The following is a 20,862-nucleotide window of genomic DNA, read 5'->3' as shown; positions in this document are numbered from 1 at the left end:
CTCCATGAGTAAATTGTACTAATTTTCAGTGGTCAAAACCCAAACGTGGGTCACTTTACATACAGCTGATACCTTTTCTTTTAAAGAGGAATATCTGAAAAACAAATAATGTTAAAAACTAGAAATGGATCTCGAGTTTTTTTATCAACTCAATTGCATAGCACATACCTGTCTCAGTGCCATAAATATTGTTTTTCCAAAGTTTGCATGCTTGTAACTCTAAAAGTATTCAAGATATCTTAATATCCTTCTTGATTCTCATTGGTAATAAACTTTTCTTTTGAAATCTTCATCTTCAAGGCCCTATTTAGTTCAGTCCCATAGATATGGGGATCTTAAAGCAGCTCCATGTTCAAATTGTTGAATTTTACCCATTTTCAGTGATCGAAAACCAAATGTGGTTCACTTTGCACACAGCTGATACTTATTGCATTTAAAGAGGAATGTCTGAACTTAAGAATACATTTTTAAACTAGAAATTTATCTTGTTTCCCTATATCAAATGAATAGCATAAAACAATTCTATGAGTACCAAAATTCTGCTGAAAACGGTTGAGGCACATTCACTTTCTCTCAAAAGTGTATTTATAAGAATCTATATTTGAATCAGTTTAAGGGGTATTTGGAAGATGGGATTTAGTTCATTTTAACAGCTTCTGAAGCTACCAAGAGTATAAAAATATGCAGTATCGTAACTACATGTTACCACATTGACATCCATATATCTATGAGATTGAACCATATAGGGCCTTAAAAATGAAGATTCCAAAAGAAAAGTTTCATAAGAACAAGAATATAAAATGACATTAAGATATCTTTTACACTTCTTAAATTAAAAGACATGTAAACTTCAGAATTTTTTTTATTTTAAATATAAATCTGTGACATTTAATATTTTGGCTTTCATCACCATTTATGTTTACAAAAGCAGCATGTTGTCTGATGGCTTTTCATCCTCTCTTTGTTTACTTCCGGGAGTTCCATTGGAATTTTCCAGCATGTTAATTCTGACCAATCAAAGAACAGTTTAGGAAATGCGTTCAAAGGCACATCTGGCCAACGAGTGATGTGGATGTTGTCACGTGACTACATTTTGGTTCGTTTCACCAACTTGTCAACTGATTCGGATCAGAGCAATCAGTGTGGTGTGAAAAGGATACAAAACGGGTGAAAAATGCTACAGTGTATAATTGTTTGCCCTTGGTCCGGACCAAATGAGCCAAACTACAGATGTGAAAGCATTCTTAAACACTTCTGATTGGCCATTGTGTTCATGCGCTCAACATATATATCTGTGATTGGCTACAATAATTAACGCTTCCAAAACAAGTTGCAAATGCATCTTTCACGCTCTTCAACAAGCGCTTACAGAGATACACACGGGAGCGTTTGAAAGCAGGCGTCTATCAGCGGATTCCTAATGATTTCCAAAGATGTCTATTTAGTATTTACAACGTTTGTCCCATCAATGGTATAAAACTCGAAGTGGGTCCAGACTTTTTCTTAGGCTAGTTAACTTATGTTCACGTTTCCCTCATTCATGTGTTGAGTGCCACCTCTAGGAGCCTTGAAGGAGTGACGCTGGGAATGACGCTGGGAGCAGGGAAATCTATTTAGAGCTCCTTATTTTATTAATTAAAATATCGATATTTGGCGCCAGCATATTGATTCTCGTATCGCACAAAGGAGGACAACGATATTTTGCCCTATCGATATTTTGTCCCACACCTAAGCCCTATTCAGACGGGATTAACTACAAGGGTAGATGGAGTAATGTAATTTTACCACAGGACGTCAGTAATATCAGGGCTCCAGACTAACTTTTTTTATTAGGAGCGCTGTAGCCCCTGACTTAAAATTTTAGGAGCGCAAGCAGAAAATTTAGGGGCACACCTTCACATTTTCCCCCTAAATAACTATTACAGACAAATGCTTTGATAATAAATAGATTAAGCGTACAGAAATTATGGTGCAGTTTTATTTTAAGATCACAGGGCTCCAGACTAACATCTGAGGGCCGCGGCTCTAAGTTCTACAGAAAGTGTTTGGTCGCACTGTGGGATGACAAAGCACTGAGCTTAGATAAAGTGTAAAGGTGTAAGTGTAAAGGTGTATAGATAAAGTTAAATTTAATTATTATCCTTCATAATGTCTTAATATTATTTCAAAAGCAAAATGAGTGACAAAATAGATATTAGGGAGTGAAAATAGCCAATAAGCACCCTCAGCAGCTGTTTACAATGGTAATTTAGTCTTCTTTTTTAAAAAAAAAATAAGTGTGAGTTTTCCTACTTCTTGAAACTTTCAGTTTTATAAATAGAGACAATCTTTAAAGGATGAACAAAAATGTTTTGGTCGTCACATTAAAAAAAAAAAAATCATTTTAATAGGATATAGTTTTGAAGTGCTGTAAAAAGATGTGTAGGCTACTTTCATAACCACAGTATACCATAGTTATAGTTATGCCTGGTTCAGAATACGCAATTTTTTTGTCTGTTACTATAGTCAATGTATCAGATTACACGATTTCGACTCCTAGAAATCTTGTCATGTCCTGGACAAGAAACATTGTCAGACTACACATTGCTTTACGACCAGTCATCTCGAGCCGTCTCACACACATATTCACTCGCACATGTACACACGCACGCACAATGTTTCTTCTGGACAAGAAACATTGTCAGACTACACATTGCTTTACGACCAGTCATCTCGAGCCGTCTCACACACATATTCACATGACACACTCTCGCTCGCTCGCTCGCTCGCTCGCTCACTCACTCACTCACTCACTCACTCACTCACTCACTCACTCACTCACTCACTCACTCACTCACTCACTCACTCACTCACTTGTGCGCAGGCGCGCACACACACACGTATGTAGGATGTAAGTAAGATTGGATGTAAGATTTAGTCGCACACTCTCAAATTTTGGTCGCAGTCTGGAGCCCTGAATATTAATGGCCAATTCGCACGGGATAAGATATCTCAGTAAAACTAGAAGAAGTGGGAGGGGTAACTTGATTTGCGCATCGCCGTCAACCTCCTGTCGTCATGTGCGTATTGCGTTGCTTTCTGATATCACGTGCGCAAACACATATAACCTATATTTATATAAAACAGTTAAGTCGGGTCGAACGATGTATTAACTTCATGTGGACTGTGTTGGTAAAAGGCACTTACCTAATGCTAAAAGATGTTTCATGCCTCTAACAAGTGCTTTCGATCTCTTTCTGATCTGAATGGTATGTGAAAAACACTTGAGTTTTGCCACAGATTTGTCCCAGCGTCTAGAACGCAACTGAATGCTTTTAAACTGAAAACTGAAAAACCACGGAAAACTACTTTTAAACAGGAAATGACAAAATATTTACGTATTTATTTACAGCGGGTCTATTCGCACGGGATTAGTATTACCTGAGGTAATTTTTCCGGACTTTTTTACTGAAGGTAAAAGTTGCTGTAATCTTTACTGACGTTGTCCATAATGATTACTGAGATGGCACATTCAGACGGGACTAAAATCACTGAGAAGCTCTGGTAATTATTACTTTATTACTGGATGATAAAAAAAAATATCTTCATATTTCTGACTATTTTCTTTTATGTTCCACAGAATAAAGAAATGAACATATGATTGTAAATATTGACAATTTAAATTTTTAGGTGAACTCTCCCTTTAACTCTACATCTGGGTGGAGAGAAAAAAAAGTGTAAAATGTAATGGTTCATTTATATGAAAGAACAGCCAAAGAGATCACAACAGCTGATATTCACACATATCTATATCTCATTTGAAGTATATTATCTCAATCTGATAAAGTTAATGTGGGAGTATGTGTGTGTTGGTGTTTCTGTGATAATGCTGCTTTTGACTTTCTACCCTTTCACTTACACACATATCTGTCATATATGCAGCTACACAAATCACCCTTATCTCACATGGCTGTTAACCTTCTAAACTGGGCATTTAGTCACTTGCATGGTCTTAGGACTTGTTTACACCTGATATTAAGATGCGTTTTGGTCGATCGGATCACAAGTAGACGAGTGAAACATACCCGTTTACACCGGTATTCCATCTCTTTTGTCCACTTTCAACCGCTTCTGTCCTGATTTCTTCAAGGAGAGGGTCTATATATGGGTTGATCTAATGGACAAAATAAGCTCGCACAATTTCCAAAATAATGATTTTATAGAAATCAGGAATGGTTAGAGAACATTGTGCTTGGTACGTTTTACGTCAAACCAAACTTAAAAATAAATCCAGTCTGGCTAGTGCGCTTCACGTAATGTTTATTCATTAGGTCAGTAGGTGGAGAGTAGGAGTTCTTTTGTGGCTGATCGAACATATTCGACCACATAAGCAACCCGCTCTAATACGTATTCCACTACCTCTGGAAATGATCGAAAGTAGACAAGCTCAAAGCACTTTAGACCCCGTTTACACCTGTATTTAGCATCATACACTTGTGATCTCATCGACCAAAATGCATATTAATACCAGGTGTAAACTGGGCCTTAGTGTGATGTGATCATGAATGTCTACTAGTTTGTGTTTGAGTACTTGTAGTATCAAGACGCCCTTGAATTCTCTGCATGAGATTTTAGTAAATCTTTGTTTGTGTCTGTGTGTGAAGAATTTCTGTGCATCTCTGTGTAATAACTGAGAGGGAGAGGTGAAGAGGAGTATGTGTTTACCTCTTCAGGGTGACTGACACTGGGGTAGAAAACCTTTTAAACCCAAGCACCATCACAAACACACACTGCTTATCAGCAGAATTTCACTGAGATTTAAGAACGAAATTTTTATCCATGCTGATATTCTCCAGCTCATACTCCTAAAGCTCTGGGTCACCATTTCCGCCCGTTTCTGTTTCTTAGAGCTCTGTTGGGACGCACACGCACAGCAAATTAGATTTTTAAAAGATTTTCTGCAAATTTCTGAAGTGTGCAACTAACCCAGACTTTCTCACTTGCACTCGTTTATTGAAAAGACTTAATTTCATACGATTATGCTTAATAAATCAAAAATATGCAGGGAAAAGAAAGAGCGTACAACAATTTATAAAGCCCCTTACAAATTGTGCATGTTTTATTTTAACAGTCATTAAATAAATCACTATAAATGTACATAAAATGTTTTGTGTATAATTAAACAACAGGTCTTGCATATAAATAATTAAAATATTTATTTACAGTATATGAACATCCATTTAAACATATTATTAACTACCCTGATTCACTCTGCATGTCAAAACTGGAGAAAACAGACGGTTTCAAAATCTTGTAAATGGGGCTTTCTTGCATCGTCGGGATTTCATAAGCTGAATTATAAGCAATACATTGAGCATGCAAACAACATTTCACATTACACCCTGAGTTTACAAAAAGAGGGGGGGGGGATGTGTGTAATGGAGAACTGGGTTGCTGATTTATCCAAACTGTTTTGCAATGACAGTGACACATTAAGTTCAACTGAAGCAGTGACAACCTTGTTCAAAATGACTCGTATTCCATCCTATTCACGGCATCACACACACAAATACCCGCAGGCACACATGCACTATTACCTTGTTGCAGGGATTTATTTAAATAAAGATAATTAGGATCACAACAGAGGAACTGGTGTTGCATCAAACACATACACTGAGGAGAACTGTCCTAACCGAGCATGTAGACCATGTCTGAGCAAGCCCCCCCGATTAAATGCACCTGTACTACTTTAAAATGTTTTTTTTTTTTTTTAAACAGCCTAAGGGCAACCTGACCGGAATTACTAGTGTGTGTGTGTGTGTGTGTGTGTGTGTGTGTGTGTGTGTGTGTGTGTGTGTGTGTGTGTGTGTGTGTGTGTGTGAGAGAGTACGTGAGAAGAGGGGAGGATCACAGGCGGCCCGAGCAGAAAAGATACATGAGAAACACTGTGTGTGTGTGTGTGTGTGTGTGTGTGTGTGTGTGTGTGTGTGTGTGTGTGTGTGTGTGTGTGTGTGTCTGTGAATGTGTGTCAAAATGCTGCTGAAGGTATGCACCAGATTTCAGACAGGAGTAATGACGCAACCACAGTAATCACTAACACATAGCTTACAAGCAGCTCTCTCTCTTTCGTACTTAAAATCTCTATGTTCTCTTAAGTGTCTTTACAGGCCTAAATGAAAACAATATTATGCATTAAGCATAGAACATTTATGTTTGACATCCATCAACCTGCACAGTCTAAACCAGGGGTTCTAATCAGGGGGCCAGGACCCACTAGAGGGCCTCAGTAAACATTTATAGGGGCCTTAAGATGACTTAAAAAAAAAAGACTTTTTTTAGAACAAACTGTAGAACAAAAGAACTACAAATCAAAAAAAATCTTATTTTAAATCACTCCCTCAACAAATATTTTCTTTTTCTTTGAAGAACCAGGATTCACATGGTCTTGAAAAGCCTGAAAGTATAGCCTTTGCCAGCCCAATTTTAAAATGTTGATTTATAGACCTGGAAATGTCAATCGTATTACTTCAAAGATATGATACATTTTATGAATACAAAAGGAATACCTTCTGAAATATTTTATCGGGTAGAAATTGCGAGTAAAAAATTCACGAACGACACGAAAGTCAAGGGACCTTTGAATATTGTTGTGGACAAAGTCAAAAAGTTTGAGAACCACTGGTCTAGAGCTTTCCATGAAACTATAACATGGAGCAAACACGTCAAACAAAAAACTCAACCTAATCATTTTAAATAGAAATTCAAAACAGATGACTGGACAACAAGAAACAGAATACAGGGTTAACTTTACAAAACAATAAAACGATACTAGGATTTGCTAACAGGGACTCTTGAGGTGTGTGTTCATATTCAAGGCCTGTTTTGCAGATGTCATTCTTCCTACACAACAGATAATAGGCCTGAAAAGTACAATGCTTGAGTCATTATCTCCCTGTTAACTGAGAAACACTCCCCATGACCTCAAGCGCGCACACACACACACACACAGCAGATCAGATCTCACATCCTGCAGGGGGGATTGAAAGAGTTCACACATGCTATGTGGCGCCTGTAAAAACTGTGGTTTCAAAGAGAAAAAAAAAAATATATATATCGAATGAATGATACACCCACACACACAAAAAACAAAAACAAATTCTAAGAACATTCTTCCGAATGAACTCTATATTAATACACACAATAGGAGTTTCTATCCTCTCCTTTTCAGTCCTATTACCCTCTGCACTCCCCTTATCCTCTTTCCTTCCCGTCTGTTCCTCTCCACTTCTTTCCAACCCTGTTATCCTCTCCTCTCCCCTCTTATCCTCCCTCTCCTACACCTTTACGTGCTATACTTCCCTCTCGTCCTCTCGCTCCCATTTTAACATGGTGTAATTTGGATCTGGGGCAAAAGCCCTGCGGTACCTGAAATAAGGCCACTCTCTAGGAGACCAGCACAGGTCTCTGTGTCTCTCTCTCTCATGCACAGGCATAAAAATAAATCATTGTAGGCCAATTTCCTCATCTGCACCATTTTTGGTGCAGAGAGAGATAAGAAAGTTGTTCATTACTACAATTAAATTCATCAGCATATATAACCACATTAAAACCTAAAAATATAAATTCAGTGCCATTGAAGTGATTTCCATACTTTTCTTATGATGTTGTTTTAACAGCAAATACAGCTGATTAATAATTATGAGTTAACCTTTTACCACTTTGTGATTTCACAACCACCACATATGTGCACCACCTAACCTTTGAAAGTTAGATGATGATGGGGTTCAGTCTGTCATGGAAAACATGTCTTCCAGTTAGATCTGATTGAGGTCACATTAACTTTTTGATTGTGACATTCAAGGTTCTTGACTGTCTCAGGGGATTCATAATGTTTAAGTGGTTCAAAAGACAAGACAAGTTATTTGACATGGTTTTAAGGTTAGCTGGGAGGCTAAGCTACTTTTTCACAGATGCATCTGAGAAAGAAAAAAAGAGAGAGAATATGAGGTATGAGCCGAGAACAAACAGTCTTACCTTGCAGCTGTTTGAAACGGCCTTCCAGGATGTTGGAATATTGCACCTGGTTTACAAAGGCAGCTGGCGAGAGACATGGCTCATGTTCACGTGGATCAAAATCCATGTCTCTTCTCTTTCACTGTAATGCTCACTCGCTTTCACTGTGAATCGTTCCTCCAACCCTCACTCTCAACTTTCATCCAAAACAATTAATCACCCCACAAGAGTAAAGCCAGAAGTCATAAGCATAGCAGATAAAATGTAAAGTTGAAAAATGAAAAGTCCAAAAGTTCAACTTTCCTCAAAGGTCCAAAAAAAAAAGTTGGCTTTAGAAACAGACACACTCCAGGTGCGCGCATGCATCCGAGCGTTTCAGTGCATGCTAAACCGCGCCATACTGCTTCATCCGTTTGAAAAAAGAAAAAAAAACCTCTTCCTTTAATTGACTCTCTCTTTTTTTCTGGCAAAAAAGGAACCCACAATCCGTTGAAGTGAGAAAAAGGAATAGTAAGAACAAAATATTTTTCTTTCAACTCAAATTTTCGTTCTCTGTTCTTCTCTTCTTCAAATGCACTTTTCTCTCAGTGCAAAACTCTTCTTGCCTTCTCTCGCACACACACCTTGTTTGAGTAAGCCTGCAGAACTAGCTGCACTCAGCTTCCTAAGTAAACAAAGCCTCCTACTCTCTCTCTCTCTCTCGGTTTCTGAGCTTTGGCATTTGCATAAGGTGTGTGTGGGAGGAGCAAATCCCAGGCTGAGCGAGCAAGAAAGACAGACAGAGGGGAGGTGTGGGCTGAACCATTTCTGAAGGTGGACTGGGGGTGGAGAAGTAGTCAAGAGATGGACGGTTTCACAGGAGAGATGGGCGTGTGGGACCAACCTCAGGAGGTGATCAGATGTCAGCAGCATTGAATAAAAAAAGTTTGCATTTAATTTATGCCTGCCTGATTTTTATGTAAAATTGAGTTGTGATTTTAAGGGGTAATAAGACCTTTGCCTTCAATTAATCATGTCAAAAAGTCCCTCTCTCACTTCTGAAGCACGTGCACAGATAAAATAAGACGTTAAGGCAGGAAGGAAGTACTTGAGAAAGACTCAACAAGCGAGCGCTGTCTTTCTTCCTGTGCAAGTGTGCACCACCTCACACCCATGAACTGGCAATGCTGGCGGTTACAGAAAACTCATCTTGTGATGTAATGCCTACTTAGGCCTAATGGTTCAGAAAACACCATCTATTTTATAAGTGCATGATCAAAATTTGTTCAGGGAATTTCTACCCCTCACAAACAGAACTGCTAATACACACACACATTTTTTTGTGCGTGCAGATTTTACAAGAGGAAGTGGAGTAATGAAGACCAGTACAGTGGCAGGTTGTGCTGATTAGCAGCAGTGTCACCAGCAGTGACCATCAAAGAGCAGAGGTCAAAGGTCATACCATGGCCAGAAGCATCAAGCCAACAGTAAGCCAGCGTGTCACTGGAGGAGAGCATTTTATCAAAGCAAACTCTAAACCCACACAAAATGGGAGGAAGTGGAGGATAAAGAAAGCAGGGACAGGGATTTGATAATACCATATTCTCAATGTCAAAGTACCATATATATTCATTCATATATACGTTTTTTTGTTCATTAAGTATTGCGATAGTGATATGAATTTCCGTAGTAGTTAATATTTAAACAAAATCAGGTTGCACTGGCAAAAAAATAATGCATAAATGGAAATGAAACCAAATTTTTAAGAATTTTCATAACCACTTACCATACTGTCTATCTATGGCTTGCATTTAGCTGTAATAAAATGTGTTTGTTATAATGATAATACTTGATGTCTATGTGTGTTTATATAACGAAAAAAAGATATGGAGCGTGAGAAAGGCACAGAGGTTAACTGTGTATGGGTGTGAGAGACAGAGTGCTGGACCTCTGAGACCCCTCCTCTGCTCTGTCCTTTAAGAGACATTCTAGCTCAGTATTCTCAGTTTCCCTTCTCCTGTCCATGCTTTTAAGAATTCATGTTTTGCCTGGTGTTTATGTGATCGATATGGTGGTTTTTACATGGTGGGTTTGATGCATAAAGACAACAGAGTGAATTAAACTCTTCACAAATGACACTCAATTACATAGACCAGCAGCTGCTGCTATGAATCATATTAAGCCTCGTGTAACTCTTTTTCCAGTCATTAATTACTTTATTTATGAAACATTATACCACTGAGGATTTCCCCAAAGGGAGGTTTTGTCAGATTTAGCTGACTCCTGTGGCCCCCTACTGTATATGTACACTCAACGAAGTTCAAATCTTTGAGTGCAACTTTTAAAAGCATGTACAAATTGATTCATTATGTGCCTCAGATGTGTGAAAGAGCATGACTATAACTATAACTATAACTGGCTTCAACACATCCATTGACAGGCAGAAACAAAACAAGTAAGAGATACAGCAGGTCATAAAAATGACATAAAAAAAATCCCTGGAGATGAGAGAGAATGAGGGGGCGTAACAGGGTGAATAACAGCCCTGGAAGAATGTGGATATCAAGTCACTGCTTGTCAAAAGATGGTATCTTAATGCATTTAACACACATCAACTACTGTGTTATGCACTGACGTTCATTGTATAGTATGCCTTTTCAACAATGTAAAGCCATTCTACAAACATACACTTCAAACGTTTTATTATTATAACTATAGTATCATGCATACAGTTCTCTAAGATCACTGTAAGAGCATGCAGAATGTGTTCAAGGTGGTTCAATTGTTTGTTTGTTTTTTACAAGTTGCCTCATGCCACCCCCTACTGGACAGAATCACATGATGCAACCTGTTGAAAACTAGCTGTTTAAGAAAGCATGCTAACAAACAAAAACACAAACAGGAAGCACATGGGTGCAAAAACCAAACCTCGACTCACACACATATCCATAAAAAAAAATTAACTGACCTGCGAGAGCTTTGATGCGGGAACGTTCGAATAGACGTGCAGAACTGTTCTCATTATCCCACTCTGTTTCGGCTGTGAGGTCCCAGCGGTTGTTGATGTCATTGTACTGCTGCTGGATCTCGACGCTGTCGAAATCAGTCGGTGAGATGGTGCTCATGGTCTCAGCTGGAAACTCAACAGCTGCCCTGGAAATCAGAGAAGTACAAAGTAAGACAATGACAAATTAACTCTTTATTAGAGATCTCAGTTAATGTGAGAGGAAAGCTGAAGGATAGGACATCAAAATACATCTGCATCACAGTTTCTGCACATTTAGCAGCAAAAAAATACAAGCCTTATACTGTATGCTGGACAAGGTGGGTCAATACATTCAATCAAATCAAATACTGTATAAACTACATATTCAAATATGACTGAAAGCAGATTGGAAAAGGGACAGCAATAGATATATCTCAGTAACAAAATGAGGATGAGGATGAGGTTAGTCTAACCTGGAACAGCACAAACCGGACCCACCTGCAATCTGCAGTTTTTATTTGCACAAGATATCACAATCAGAACATCAAAACAAGGGCCATAATTAACAAGTGACAAACGGAAACAAAAGAAAAATGTTTGATTAGGACCTGCAACAATTTATTATTTAAAAAATTATTTTTGATATTCTATGAATGATATTCTATCCCTCAAGATATAAAATAAATTGCTTATTTTTAAAATAAATATAATTTAAAATACAGGTTCATGGCTGGCAAGAAATATATCTATTGTCTTTAAATGCTCTTAATTAAAACCATTTTTGGCAGATTAAATTTGGACCCCACATCTGTGCTGCTGAAATGTTATGGCAGAACAAAATATTACAAAAGGCAACACACTTTATTTCCATCAAGAGAAAAAGCACAAAACAATTCTCAGTGGAGGAAGAAATAGTTAACATGAAGATAAGATAAGATTAATTCAAACCTAAACAAAAATACAGATTAAATGAAATCCCTCATGCCCTTTCAGACTGAGCAATCCCTTGTGCTAATCCCAACATAAAGATGAGTTCTTAGAATCCAGAGATTCTGGAAGGAAAAAGAGAATTGCCTGTGGGACAAAGTTTATCCCATAAATGTTTCAGGGTATCACAAACCTCCAGGGCCAGAAGATCAGGAAAAATGTGCTTCCTTCATTCACTGTTCTTTCTTTTTTTTATATTTTTTGCACTGAAACATACACCTGTGAAACATACAACTGGGCTATCTCTGAGATAGTATGCATATACAATGATGAACAAACACACATAGGTTGATAAAAAGGGGACTAATAACATTTAAGATTAATACCCACTATGATATCCCTTTGTTTTAACAAATTCAGAGCATCAGTGTAACTTAAAATTTGAAGTTGATGGCTCCAAACCTAGTGAGCATTTTAAGGAAGCAAAGGCACCTTTTGTCAAAACGCATTTGTCAAAATTATTGATTCTTTCTAGATACTTTCAAAATTGTAAGGCAGCATTGTATGTATCCTTCACAGAGAATGCAATACCATAATTTAAGATTATAAAATAATTTTTAACTGGATTTTTGATTATATGTAATTTTACACTTGAAGTATTTTTTTTAAATTATCTTCACAACATGCTAACGCCAACTCTAAACAATTAAGTCTGAAGTCTCCCATTTACTTCTGTGTGCTATTTGTAGGATGTTTTTGTATGTCCCTTAAGTAGAACATAACCAAATCAGTCCATTATGAGGTTTCGTAACAGCTACCTTAGAAGGCAGCTGCCTATGTTAGCAGACAAGGCAGCCCAATAGGTTTTGGGACAGAGTCAGCGTGTGCATCCTTTCATAGAAATGTACCTCAAATGCAGTGATTTATGAAGTCTTTGTGCATGGCTGTATGGTGATCTTGATCAGTGTGAGCAAGCGTGTATCTATGTGCCAGTTCTCTCCCAGCAGGGTCCAGCTTTAATCCACTCGCCTCACCCTGAGCATCACTTCACTGACAGCTCCATCAGTCATAAGGGGAGCAAGAAGGGTGGGGGACGACTCTAGACTAGAGGATACAAAAGGCCTTCCAGGGACACACAAACAAAAGAACCCCAGGTGCTCATGATGGTAAAATTCGGATTTATTGATGACCTTATGAGGGATCAGATTTACAGTGTATTACAGTTATTCATTTATCATGTTAAATATATATGTTAATAATAATCTAGACAAACGTTACTCTGAACTGAGATTTTTGAAAAAACTTAAGACAAATGATAGATACTCTTTGACAAGGCTTAAATAGTATTCAGGTGTTTGACTGTGATTTTTTTTTGTGTGTGTAGGCTGTCTTGAAACCTGTTTGTGCCATAACTGGACACTGCAGCTTTAAAGGTTGTATCAGCGATTTCAGGCCCAAAAAAGGCCCAAACATAAATGATCACATTCATCTAATCTTTCCTAACGATCCACTAGATACCCTCCCCATAAGCAGGCCGTCAAAAAAACACGTCTCTGTAGGCAGCCTAGGCTCTGAGATCTGCACACAAAAACAATTGGGTTCACCAACCACTCAAAACCAAAATAAATAGTGATACAACCAATCCCTGACTGGGGGTGGGTGTTGTGAGGTTTTGCGCTCGTGCACGGCTGCACGCAAAGTCGGAGAACACGAGCGCAAAACCTCACAACACCGTCGTTGATTTGGCAGCTAGCGGATCGTTAGGAAAGATTATGAATGTGATCATTTATGTTTGGGCCTTTTTTGGGCCTGAAATCGCTGATACAACCTTTAAGAATACAAACTAGCATGGGCAGGTGTGGGCTGAGCCCACCCAAACGTCTGCCTTGCCCCCCCCCCCAGTCAAAATTTAGGAACAGATGGTGTTGATCTGTTTTTACAATTTGTTCATTGATTAAAAGCAATCTGAAGTGGGTTCTGTGTTGAAAGGTTTGATGAAGGGCTGTAGAATGCCCCAAACATTCGCTAAAATAACAACAGAAATCTGCAGGATTTTTCCTTTATTAACTGAAAGTAACGGTGCGTTGCGTTATATAGGCTACTAGCGTTTCAGTCTGTAGCAGAAAAGCAGAGGCTGACAAAAAAACACACGAAAACGGGCAGAAATGTTTGCGTGCTATCAGGGTCCGAAATTAACACCCGCCAAGCGCCAAATGCGGGTAGATTTTCCGTTTGGCGAGTATATCTCAAAAGGCTATCCGCCACAGTGGCGGGTGAATGTTCATACCAAAATAATAAAATTGTCAGCGCGCACGCGCTCTTCTGCCTCCGAGCAGGGAGAGAAAGAGAGAGAGAGAGAGCGCGCGCGCACTCACTATTTAGAGCGGACAAGCGTCAAGCTTTCCTGGACTTTTTGACAGAGCTTCTTTGCAGCTCAAGTCGGCGGCCGTGTGTAGGCCTACGTACAGTTAACGCTCTATCTGTTGACGGCGCTGAGGAAAAAGGATATGTGAAGCTCCCGCCACTGGAAGAAGCGGTCGCCCCAAATAAGCCGTGCAGAGCGTCTTCAGCACTCGCGGATCGTGCATACTCCGCCGCTGGCCAGGCAGCTTCTGCTTTACATATTGGCCGTTCTTTTCTCGATATTAGTTTTCTCATAGCGTTTGCAACGCAATACTCGTTCCCTTATATCTCAGGGAACCGAGGTTACGTAAGTAACTTAACCGAGGACGTTCTGCCTTCCCTTCCACATGAGTCAGGAAACAACTGACAAAAAAAAAAAAAAAAAAAAAAAAAAAAAAAAAAAAAAAAAAAAATTCACCCCAATGATAGGAATATTTCATATATTTTGATCAATATATATATATAGTTTTTATTTTTTTTAATTATACATTTCAAATTTTGCTCTGGACAATTTTTTACGTTTGTATTCAACATAATTTGCCTACCTTATAATCTCAATTAAAAGTACTTGAATGAATGTATGTGTAATGTGTGACCAAAAAAAAGGCTGTTTATTATTTTGGCCGGTAAAAAATATGCTTGGCTGGTGCATTTTTTTCATCTACCAGTCCCCGTGGCAGGTGAGCCAAAAAGTTAATTTCGGACCCTGCGTGCTATCAAGGTGTAAATTACGAGTTGTAGCAATCTTCGTGAATATGTATATTCATATTTACTTATTTAAATTTAAATCTTAATACACAGCTCTGATTTGATTTTTGATTCAAACATCGCTCATTTAAGAACGTGCTTTTATTGCATGGAATGTACGAGGCAAACAGTCCTCTTAAATAACAGCACAATAAGAGTGTCCTGTTCATCTTTCAGTCAGTTAGGGCAGGGTCATTCACATAGGACGCATTTTTGTGGATAAAATCGCCACGTTTTAGAAAGCCATGTCATTCACTGCTATAGTAACATTAGGCTTCCATCGTGTTTTCTTTCCAAATTATCACTGGACGGAAGAAAAGTGAATGTTAGCATTTTATTTAATCTATCTATCTATCTATCTATCTATCTATCTATCTATCTATCTATCTATCTATCTATCTATCTATCTATCTATCTATCTATCTATCTATCTATCTATCTATCTATCTATCTATCTATCTATCTATCTATCTATCTATCTATCTTGTACGAATTTCAGGTAGCAGTAAAAATGTGAACGGTACCCAACCCTAGAAAATACACAGTGAGTCAAATCAACCTCAAGGGCTAAAAGATAGTACATTTTGCATCATTATTTGGTCTGAGAAGAAACAGGTATATTTCTGTGATACAGCAGAATGAAAGTGTGCGAGCAGTAGTTTGTGTGCATGAGGCACACATAGATAAACCCGTATTTTGGAGGGATCTCAACCCAAACAAAGAGAGAAGGAAGGCAGTTTAAAATCCCATTAGCGTGTAGAATAAGGAAGTGCTGAAAATAGAGACTGGACATAGAGCAGTTATCCTGGATTACACCCACACACTCCTCTAGCGCCTCAGTTACTAACACAACACACACACACAAACATCATCTGTCAAATATCTACCAGGCATGTTATTAAAATAAGCATTTTGATTTGCTCAGCTCTCAGTAGCAGTTTCATAACACCAGTGACAGATGCTTCATATCACTGTTTCAATGAAACAGGTTTTCATACATTGATTCAGGTTGCTCATAAATCATAAGTCGCACTTTGACCATAAAAATTATTGTAGAGCAAATTTAACAAACTGTGGAACATATTTTAACACATTAACATGTGTTAAGAGTGAAACCCTGTCTGACAAAGTCTTTGATGACTATTAGTAGGCTATTTCAGATTTTTTCTTCCTGTATTTTAGTTAACGGACTCAAAAATTATGAGGTAATTTATAACAACCTTATTTTCTCATAAATAATACAGTTTCAGTTATTATATATCGGCAAATCCCTGCAGAATAAAAACCACACTTCCTCTTCTCTGTTTTCCTCCTGTAGCTCTATTCATCAAAGCATTCAGAGCACTTAAATGAACATTTAAGAAATAGTTCAATCTAAAATGAACATTCCAATCTCATACTGATCCAAACCTGTATCTTTCTGCTGTGATGCACACACAATGAGATCTTGACTGGCGATTTAAGATGCCAAGATCCAAAAAGAACAAAAAGCACCATACAACAGACTTTGTTGGTCATTAAAACGAGACAAGCCTGTACCGTCTCAAAAAAGACTCTCATGGTGAGGTAACCATAGACCGTTCCATAGAGAAATGGTGGGCCAGTCAACCAATCGTTTGTATCTGTAATGAACATAATCTGTGCATGCATATATACCCAAACACACACACAGAAACTCCCCCGAGGACAGGGACTCAGGTGCAGCCCTTCCAGACACAAAGCAGGTCCTAGCTTCCAAATCTCTTTAACCGCTCTAGTGTACATTTCCAAAAACCCGCCTGAAGGGTGTTGCTGAGGAGTGTTAAAATCTGAGTAGTGCTATAATCCCAATCTGGTAGGGTGGGGGTGCTGTAACACAGCAGATCAGACACACCCATCCCACTCCAGCCCATGACACTGTGTGTGTTTATGAAGAAAAGAAGAATAGAGTAGAAAAGGATAAGTAAGTTTGTATTAATGTTAAAAGAGAGAATGAGGAAGAGAAATTAAAAAAAGACACTAATGGTGTCTTAAAAAAAAAAAAAATGAACCAGCCTAGTCCTGCCTCTCATGCCTTTTACACATCAATGGCACTATCAGTGTGGTTGAGAACATACAAACACACATTCAGCCAATCAAAAGACAACTACAGCTACAATAAAATAATAAATCAACAATCTTCATATATCAATCATTCGTGACTTTGTGCTATCCATAGAGTACGACCATCAGTGATACCATTTTAAAGTATTTCTGTGAGAGAAAAAAAATATTTCTTTAACATTTTATTGTTATATTCTTATAAATCAAGCATTTCAGTTATACAAAACAGGTCACCTAACTGCTGGCTACTGTAATTGTTAAATGTCAAGTAGCCTACTTCATTGAGTGCAGTGCACAAACATCAATCAAACAGTGCAAAATAGAAAGAAAGAACAAAATAATATTTGCTGTTAAACATCAAATAGCCTACAGGTTTAAAATTTACAACAATCATGAAATCATATATGCAACAAAAGTAATAATATTTTATATGACCTAAACCTTGTAACTCCCATTGGATCCTCAAAACTGTCGGTCTAATCTCATAACTCAATTGCGCCTCTGTCATCAAGAAAGTGCCGCATGGACAGTTGGACCGTCTCTGCTAGTTTGCAGTGCAAGGGTAAATGAAGAACTTGTTCTCTGAATAAGTGCAGCATTTTTTTTTACTCAAGAAAGGCTAAAACATACTGACCAGTCACATGTGAAGCGAATATCGTTTATCATCTCCTAACAAGGCCACATGTTAAGTTCTGGGTAGATTAGATGGTATGCAAACAATCAGTTCTTGTAATCAACATGTTGGATGCAGGACAAATGGGCAGGAATAAAGATCTGAGCGACTTTGACAAGGGGCCAAACTGTAATGGCAAGGTGACTGGTTCAGAGTATATATGAAATGGTAAGTTGTGAGTTGCTCTCGGTCAGCAGTGGTGAGAATTTATCAACAGTGGTCCGAAGAGGGACAAACCACAAACTGGCGACAGGGTGGGATGGGATGATGTGTAGAGAGCAATCGGACACTCTCATACAGCTGGAGCGCACATGGACAGGGTTGATCGCCCTGATTGACTGGTCTTGATTTACAGTGTGCCATAGAATAGACCTTATTGTAGCCCCACCCCTTTTCAGCGCTGCGCTCGTTGTCTTTTGACTTCCGGTCTGTATTTTCACAGTGATCTTGCATATTTATGAATGAACGGCTCGTTTTAAAATCTTCCCGGTCTACTGACATTTGTTAAGACATCTGATTTAAACATTACAATCCTCATGATAACTTTTGTTAACTTTACATTAAGTAAATCCACTTCAAAAGCTAATTACTCCTGGACAGCAATGCCATAGAAATATACAGAGCGACCACAAAAACGAAAGTTCAAAGACAATATTCTAAAGATGGCGGCGCCCTCGTTTCTCTGGCGCATAAGGTCTATAGGAGCGCACAGCTGAAACAGTGCTGGAAGATCATCAAGACTCATCAACCAGGATCTAAATTACTTGTTACTTATTCTATGTAATTATAAAAATCACTCAGATCAATTGTTTGGAGAGGGTTTTTTCTTTTGATAAAAAGTCTACCACATGGTTCCAAATTACATAACTTTTGATTGCTTTTGAGATAAACACAATCATGTCAACTGCATCTGGGCCAAATTTTGTGAACAAGTCCAAACTTGATTTTATGAGCATCCATATAGTAATCATGTCAATCATCAATAATAACAAAATAAAATCAATAAATTGCATCCCTTTTCCTGGGTTTTCTCAGCAGTGATTAGGCTTGATGCGATAGTCTGGGTTACCGGTGTTCAGCCGCAACAGAGGTTACATCGCTTGCCCACCACGGCACCGCCCCCACCTTCGTTTAGATTTTTTATAGTAACAAAAATGATTTAGTTCAAGTTAGAGAACAGACACTAAAATTACCAAGCATGTCTGCTCGATGCAGCGTTAGCCGAACGAGAGTCGCAGCACAGATCAGCAGCAGGAGTCAGATTTCACCTCACTTTACCCATTTCGCCTCAGTCTTGAATGACAAGACGATGGCAGAAGATTTGGTTTCAAAGAAAAATGTAAAAGTGTCTAATTAAAGGGATAGTTCACTTTGAAATTAAATTTTGGTATGTTTTAGCTTACCACAAGGGCATCCAAGATGTAGGTGTCTTTTTTGATATTTTTAGGTCAAACCGTTCTTGTCTGTCAGTCATTTCATGCAGGTCTGTGGTCACTGTCTCAAAGAGCAAGCACAGAGTCCAAATTAAAACAATTCCCCATCGTCCAAATTAAACAATTCCCCATCGTAAGTACACATTGATGGCCTAAGACACGAAACGAGCGGTTTGTGTGAGAAAACGAACAGTATTTAGCCTATATCGTTTTTAGCTCTTATACACAGCCACGTCCAAGTGATCTGAGGGCGCGTGCGCATCCTGGTGTGTGACGTGTACGCAGACTGGTGCATAGATATATACACCAGATGCCGCCTTAAAGACATTCGTTCCAATGAACTGCCGTAGACAAGGCGACATCTGGTGTATATATCTATGCACCAGTCTGCATACACGTCACACACCAGGATGCGCGCGCGCCCTCAGATCACTTGGACGTGGCTGTGTATAAGAGCTAAAAACGATATAGGCTAAATACTGTTCGTTTTCTCACACAAACCGCTCGTTTCGTGTCTTAGGCCATCAATGTGTACTTACGAAATATGACCGCCGCTCAGGCCTGCACTGGCTTTCCACAAAAATAAATGACGTGGAGTAATTTGGCTGTATTGCGTGTTTATGTATATACCTAAAAAAAGTAGTAGTGTGTGCATGTCTGTCTGTGTGTGTGTGTATGTGTGTGTCTGTGTGTGTGTGTGTGTGTGTGTGTGTGTGTGTGTGTCTGTGCGTGTATGTATGTGTGCGTACATGTGTGCGCGTGTGTGTTTGTGTGTGTGTGTCTGTGCATGTGGATTTGTCTGTGTGTGTATGGGTGTGTGTCTGTGCGTGTGGATGTCAGTGTGTGTGCATGCTTGCGTTTGTTTGTATTCCTGCATGTGTGTGTGTGACAGTATCATCCTAAACCAGCAACCCTTCGCTCAACAGCACCATCTACAGGCCGATGAGTGTACAGTCACTAAATGTGCACATAAATGAATTTATTTTATACCCCCTCCCCATGGATGAAATTCTACGAAACTTAGCAGAGGATACCCCCAGAGGATGTCAAGTTAATCATACACATGAAATATGGTGCAGTTCTGAACATCTCCACTGAAGATAGGGGCGATTAAAGCAGAATAATATTGCATTTTCATTTTTTATGGGAGGGGCGCAAATCACAAATGAGTGATTATGGGCTAGGTTGATGTGGGCCCTTAAGACCAACATACCATAAAAATTTCTTCATCCTCGATACCACGGTTCAGGTAGTTATTTAGGAAAAACTGCGCGGGGGGGGGAGTGGCCCCCGGGGACCAAACGAAATTTTTCCTTAGAAGTCTAGTGGGGCTACATGCCCACCAAATTTCATGTTCCCCGGTGCTTCGGTGTCCCTGGTATCGTTGACGAAAAATTTACGGGGGCCCCAGCGCGGGGGGGGGGGGGGGGATGGAGTGGCCCCCGGGGACCAAACGAAATTTTTCCGTAAAAGTCTAGTAGACCAACATACCATAAAAATTTCTTCATCCTCGGTGCCACGGTTCAGGTAGTTATTTAGGAAAAACTGCATTTTTTTGGGTTTGGGGGGGCCCAGCGCGGGGGGGGAGTGGCCCCCGGGGACCAAACGAAATTTTTCCTTAGAAGTCTAGTGGGGCTACA

General features: G+C 38.9%; 1 protein-coding gene across 2 annotated transcripts in view; it reads right to left on the bottom strand.

Annotated features, from left to right (window-relative positions):
* Positions 1–20,862, bottom strand: part of sptbn2 (spectrin, beta, non-erythrocytic 2) — a 106,914-nt gene that overhangs the window by 53,004 nt on the left and 33,048 nt on the right. The window contains exons 2-3 of one of the 2 annotated variants that reach the window (XM_081365204.1): positions 10,940–11,124; positions 8,014–8,121 (exon numbers count right to left, since the gene is read on the bottom strand). In XM_081365204.1, the coding sequence (XP_081221330.1) occupies positions 8,014–8,121; positions 10,940–11,124 (293 nt within the window). Of the gene's footprint in view, positions 1–8,013; positions 8,693–10,939; positions 11,125–20,862 lie in introns of those variants that run through there. The other variant, XM_081365203.1, reaches the window with a different exon arrangement.

Source organism: Scardinius erythrophthalmus, assembly GCF_964197995.2.
Source record: "Scardinius erythrophthalmus genome assembly, chromosome: 5".
Taxonomy (NCBI): domain Eukaryota; kingdom Metazoa; phylum Chordata; class Actinopteri; order Cypriniformes; family Leuciscidae; genus Scardinius; species Scardinius erythrophthalmus.
The sequence above is the reverse complement of the archived record's forward strand: the minus strand, read 5'-3'. Positions and strand labels throughout refer to the sequence as shown.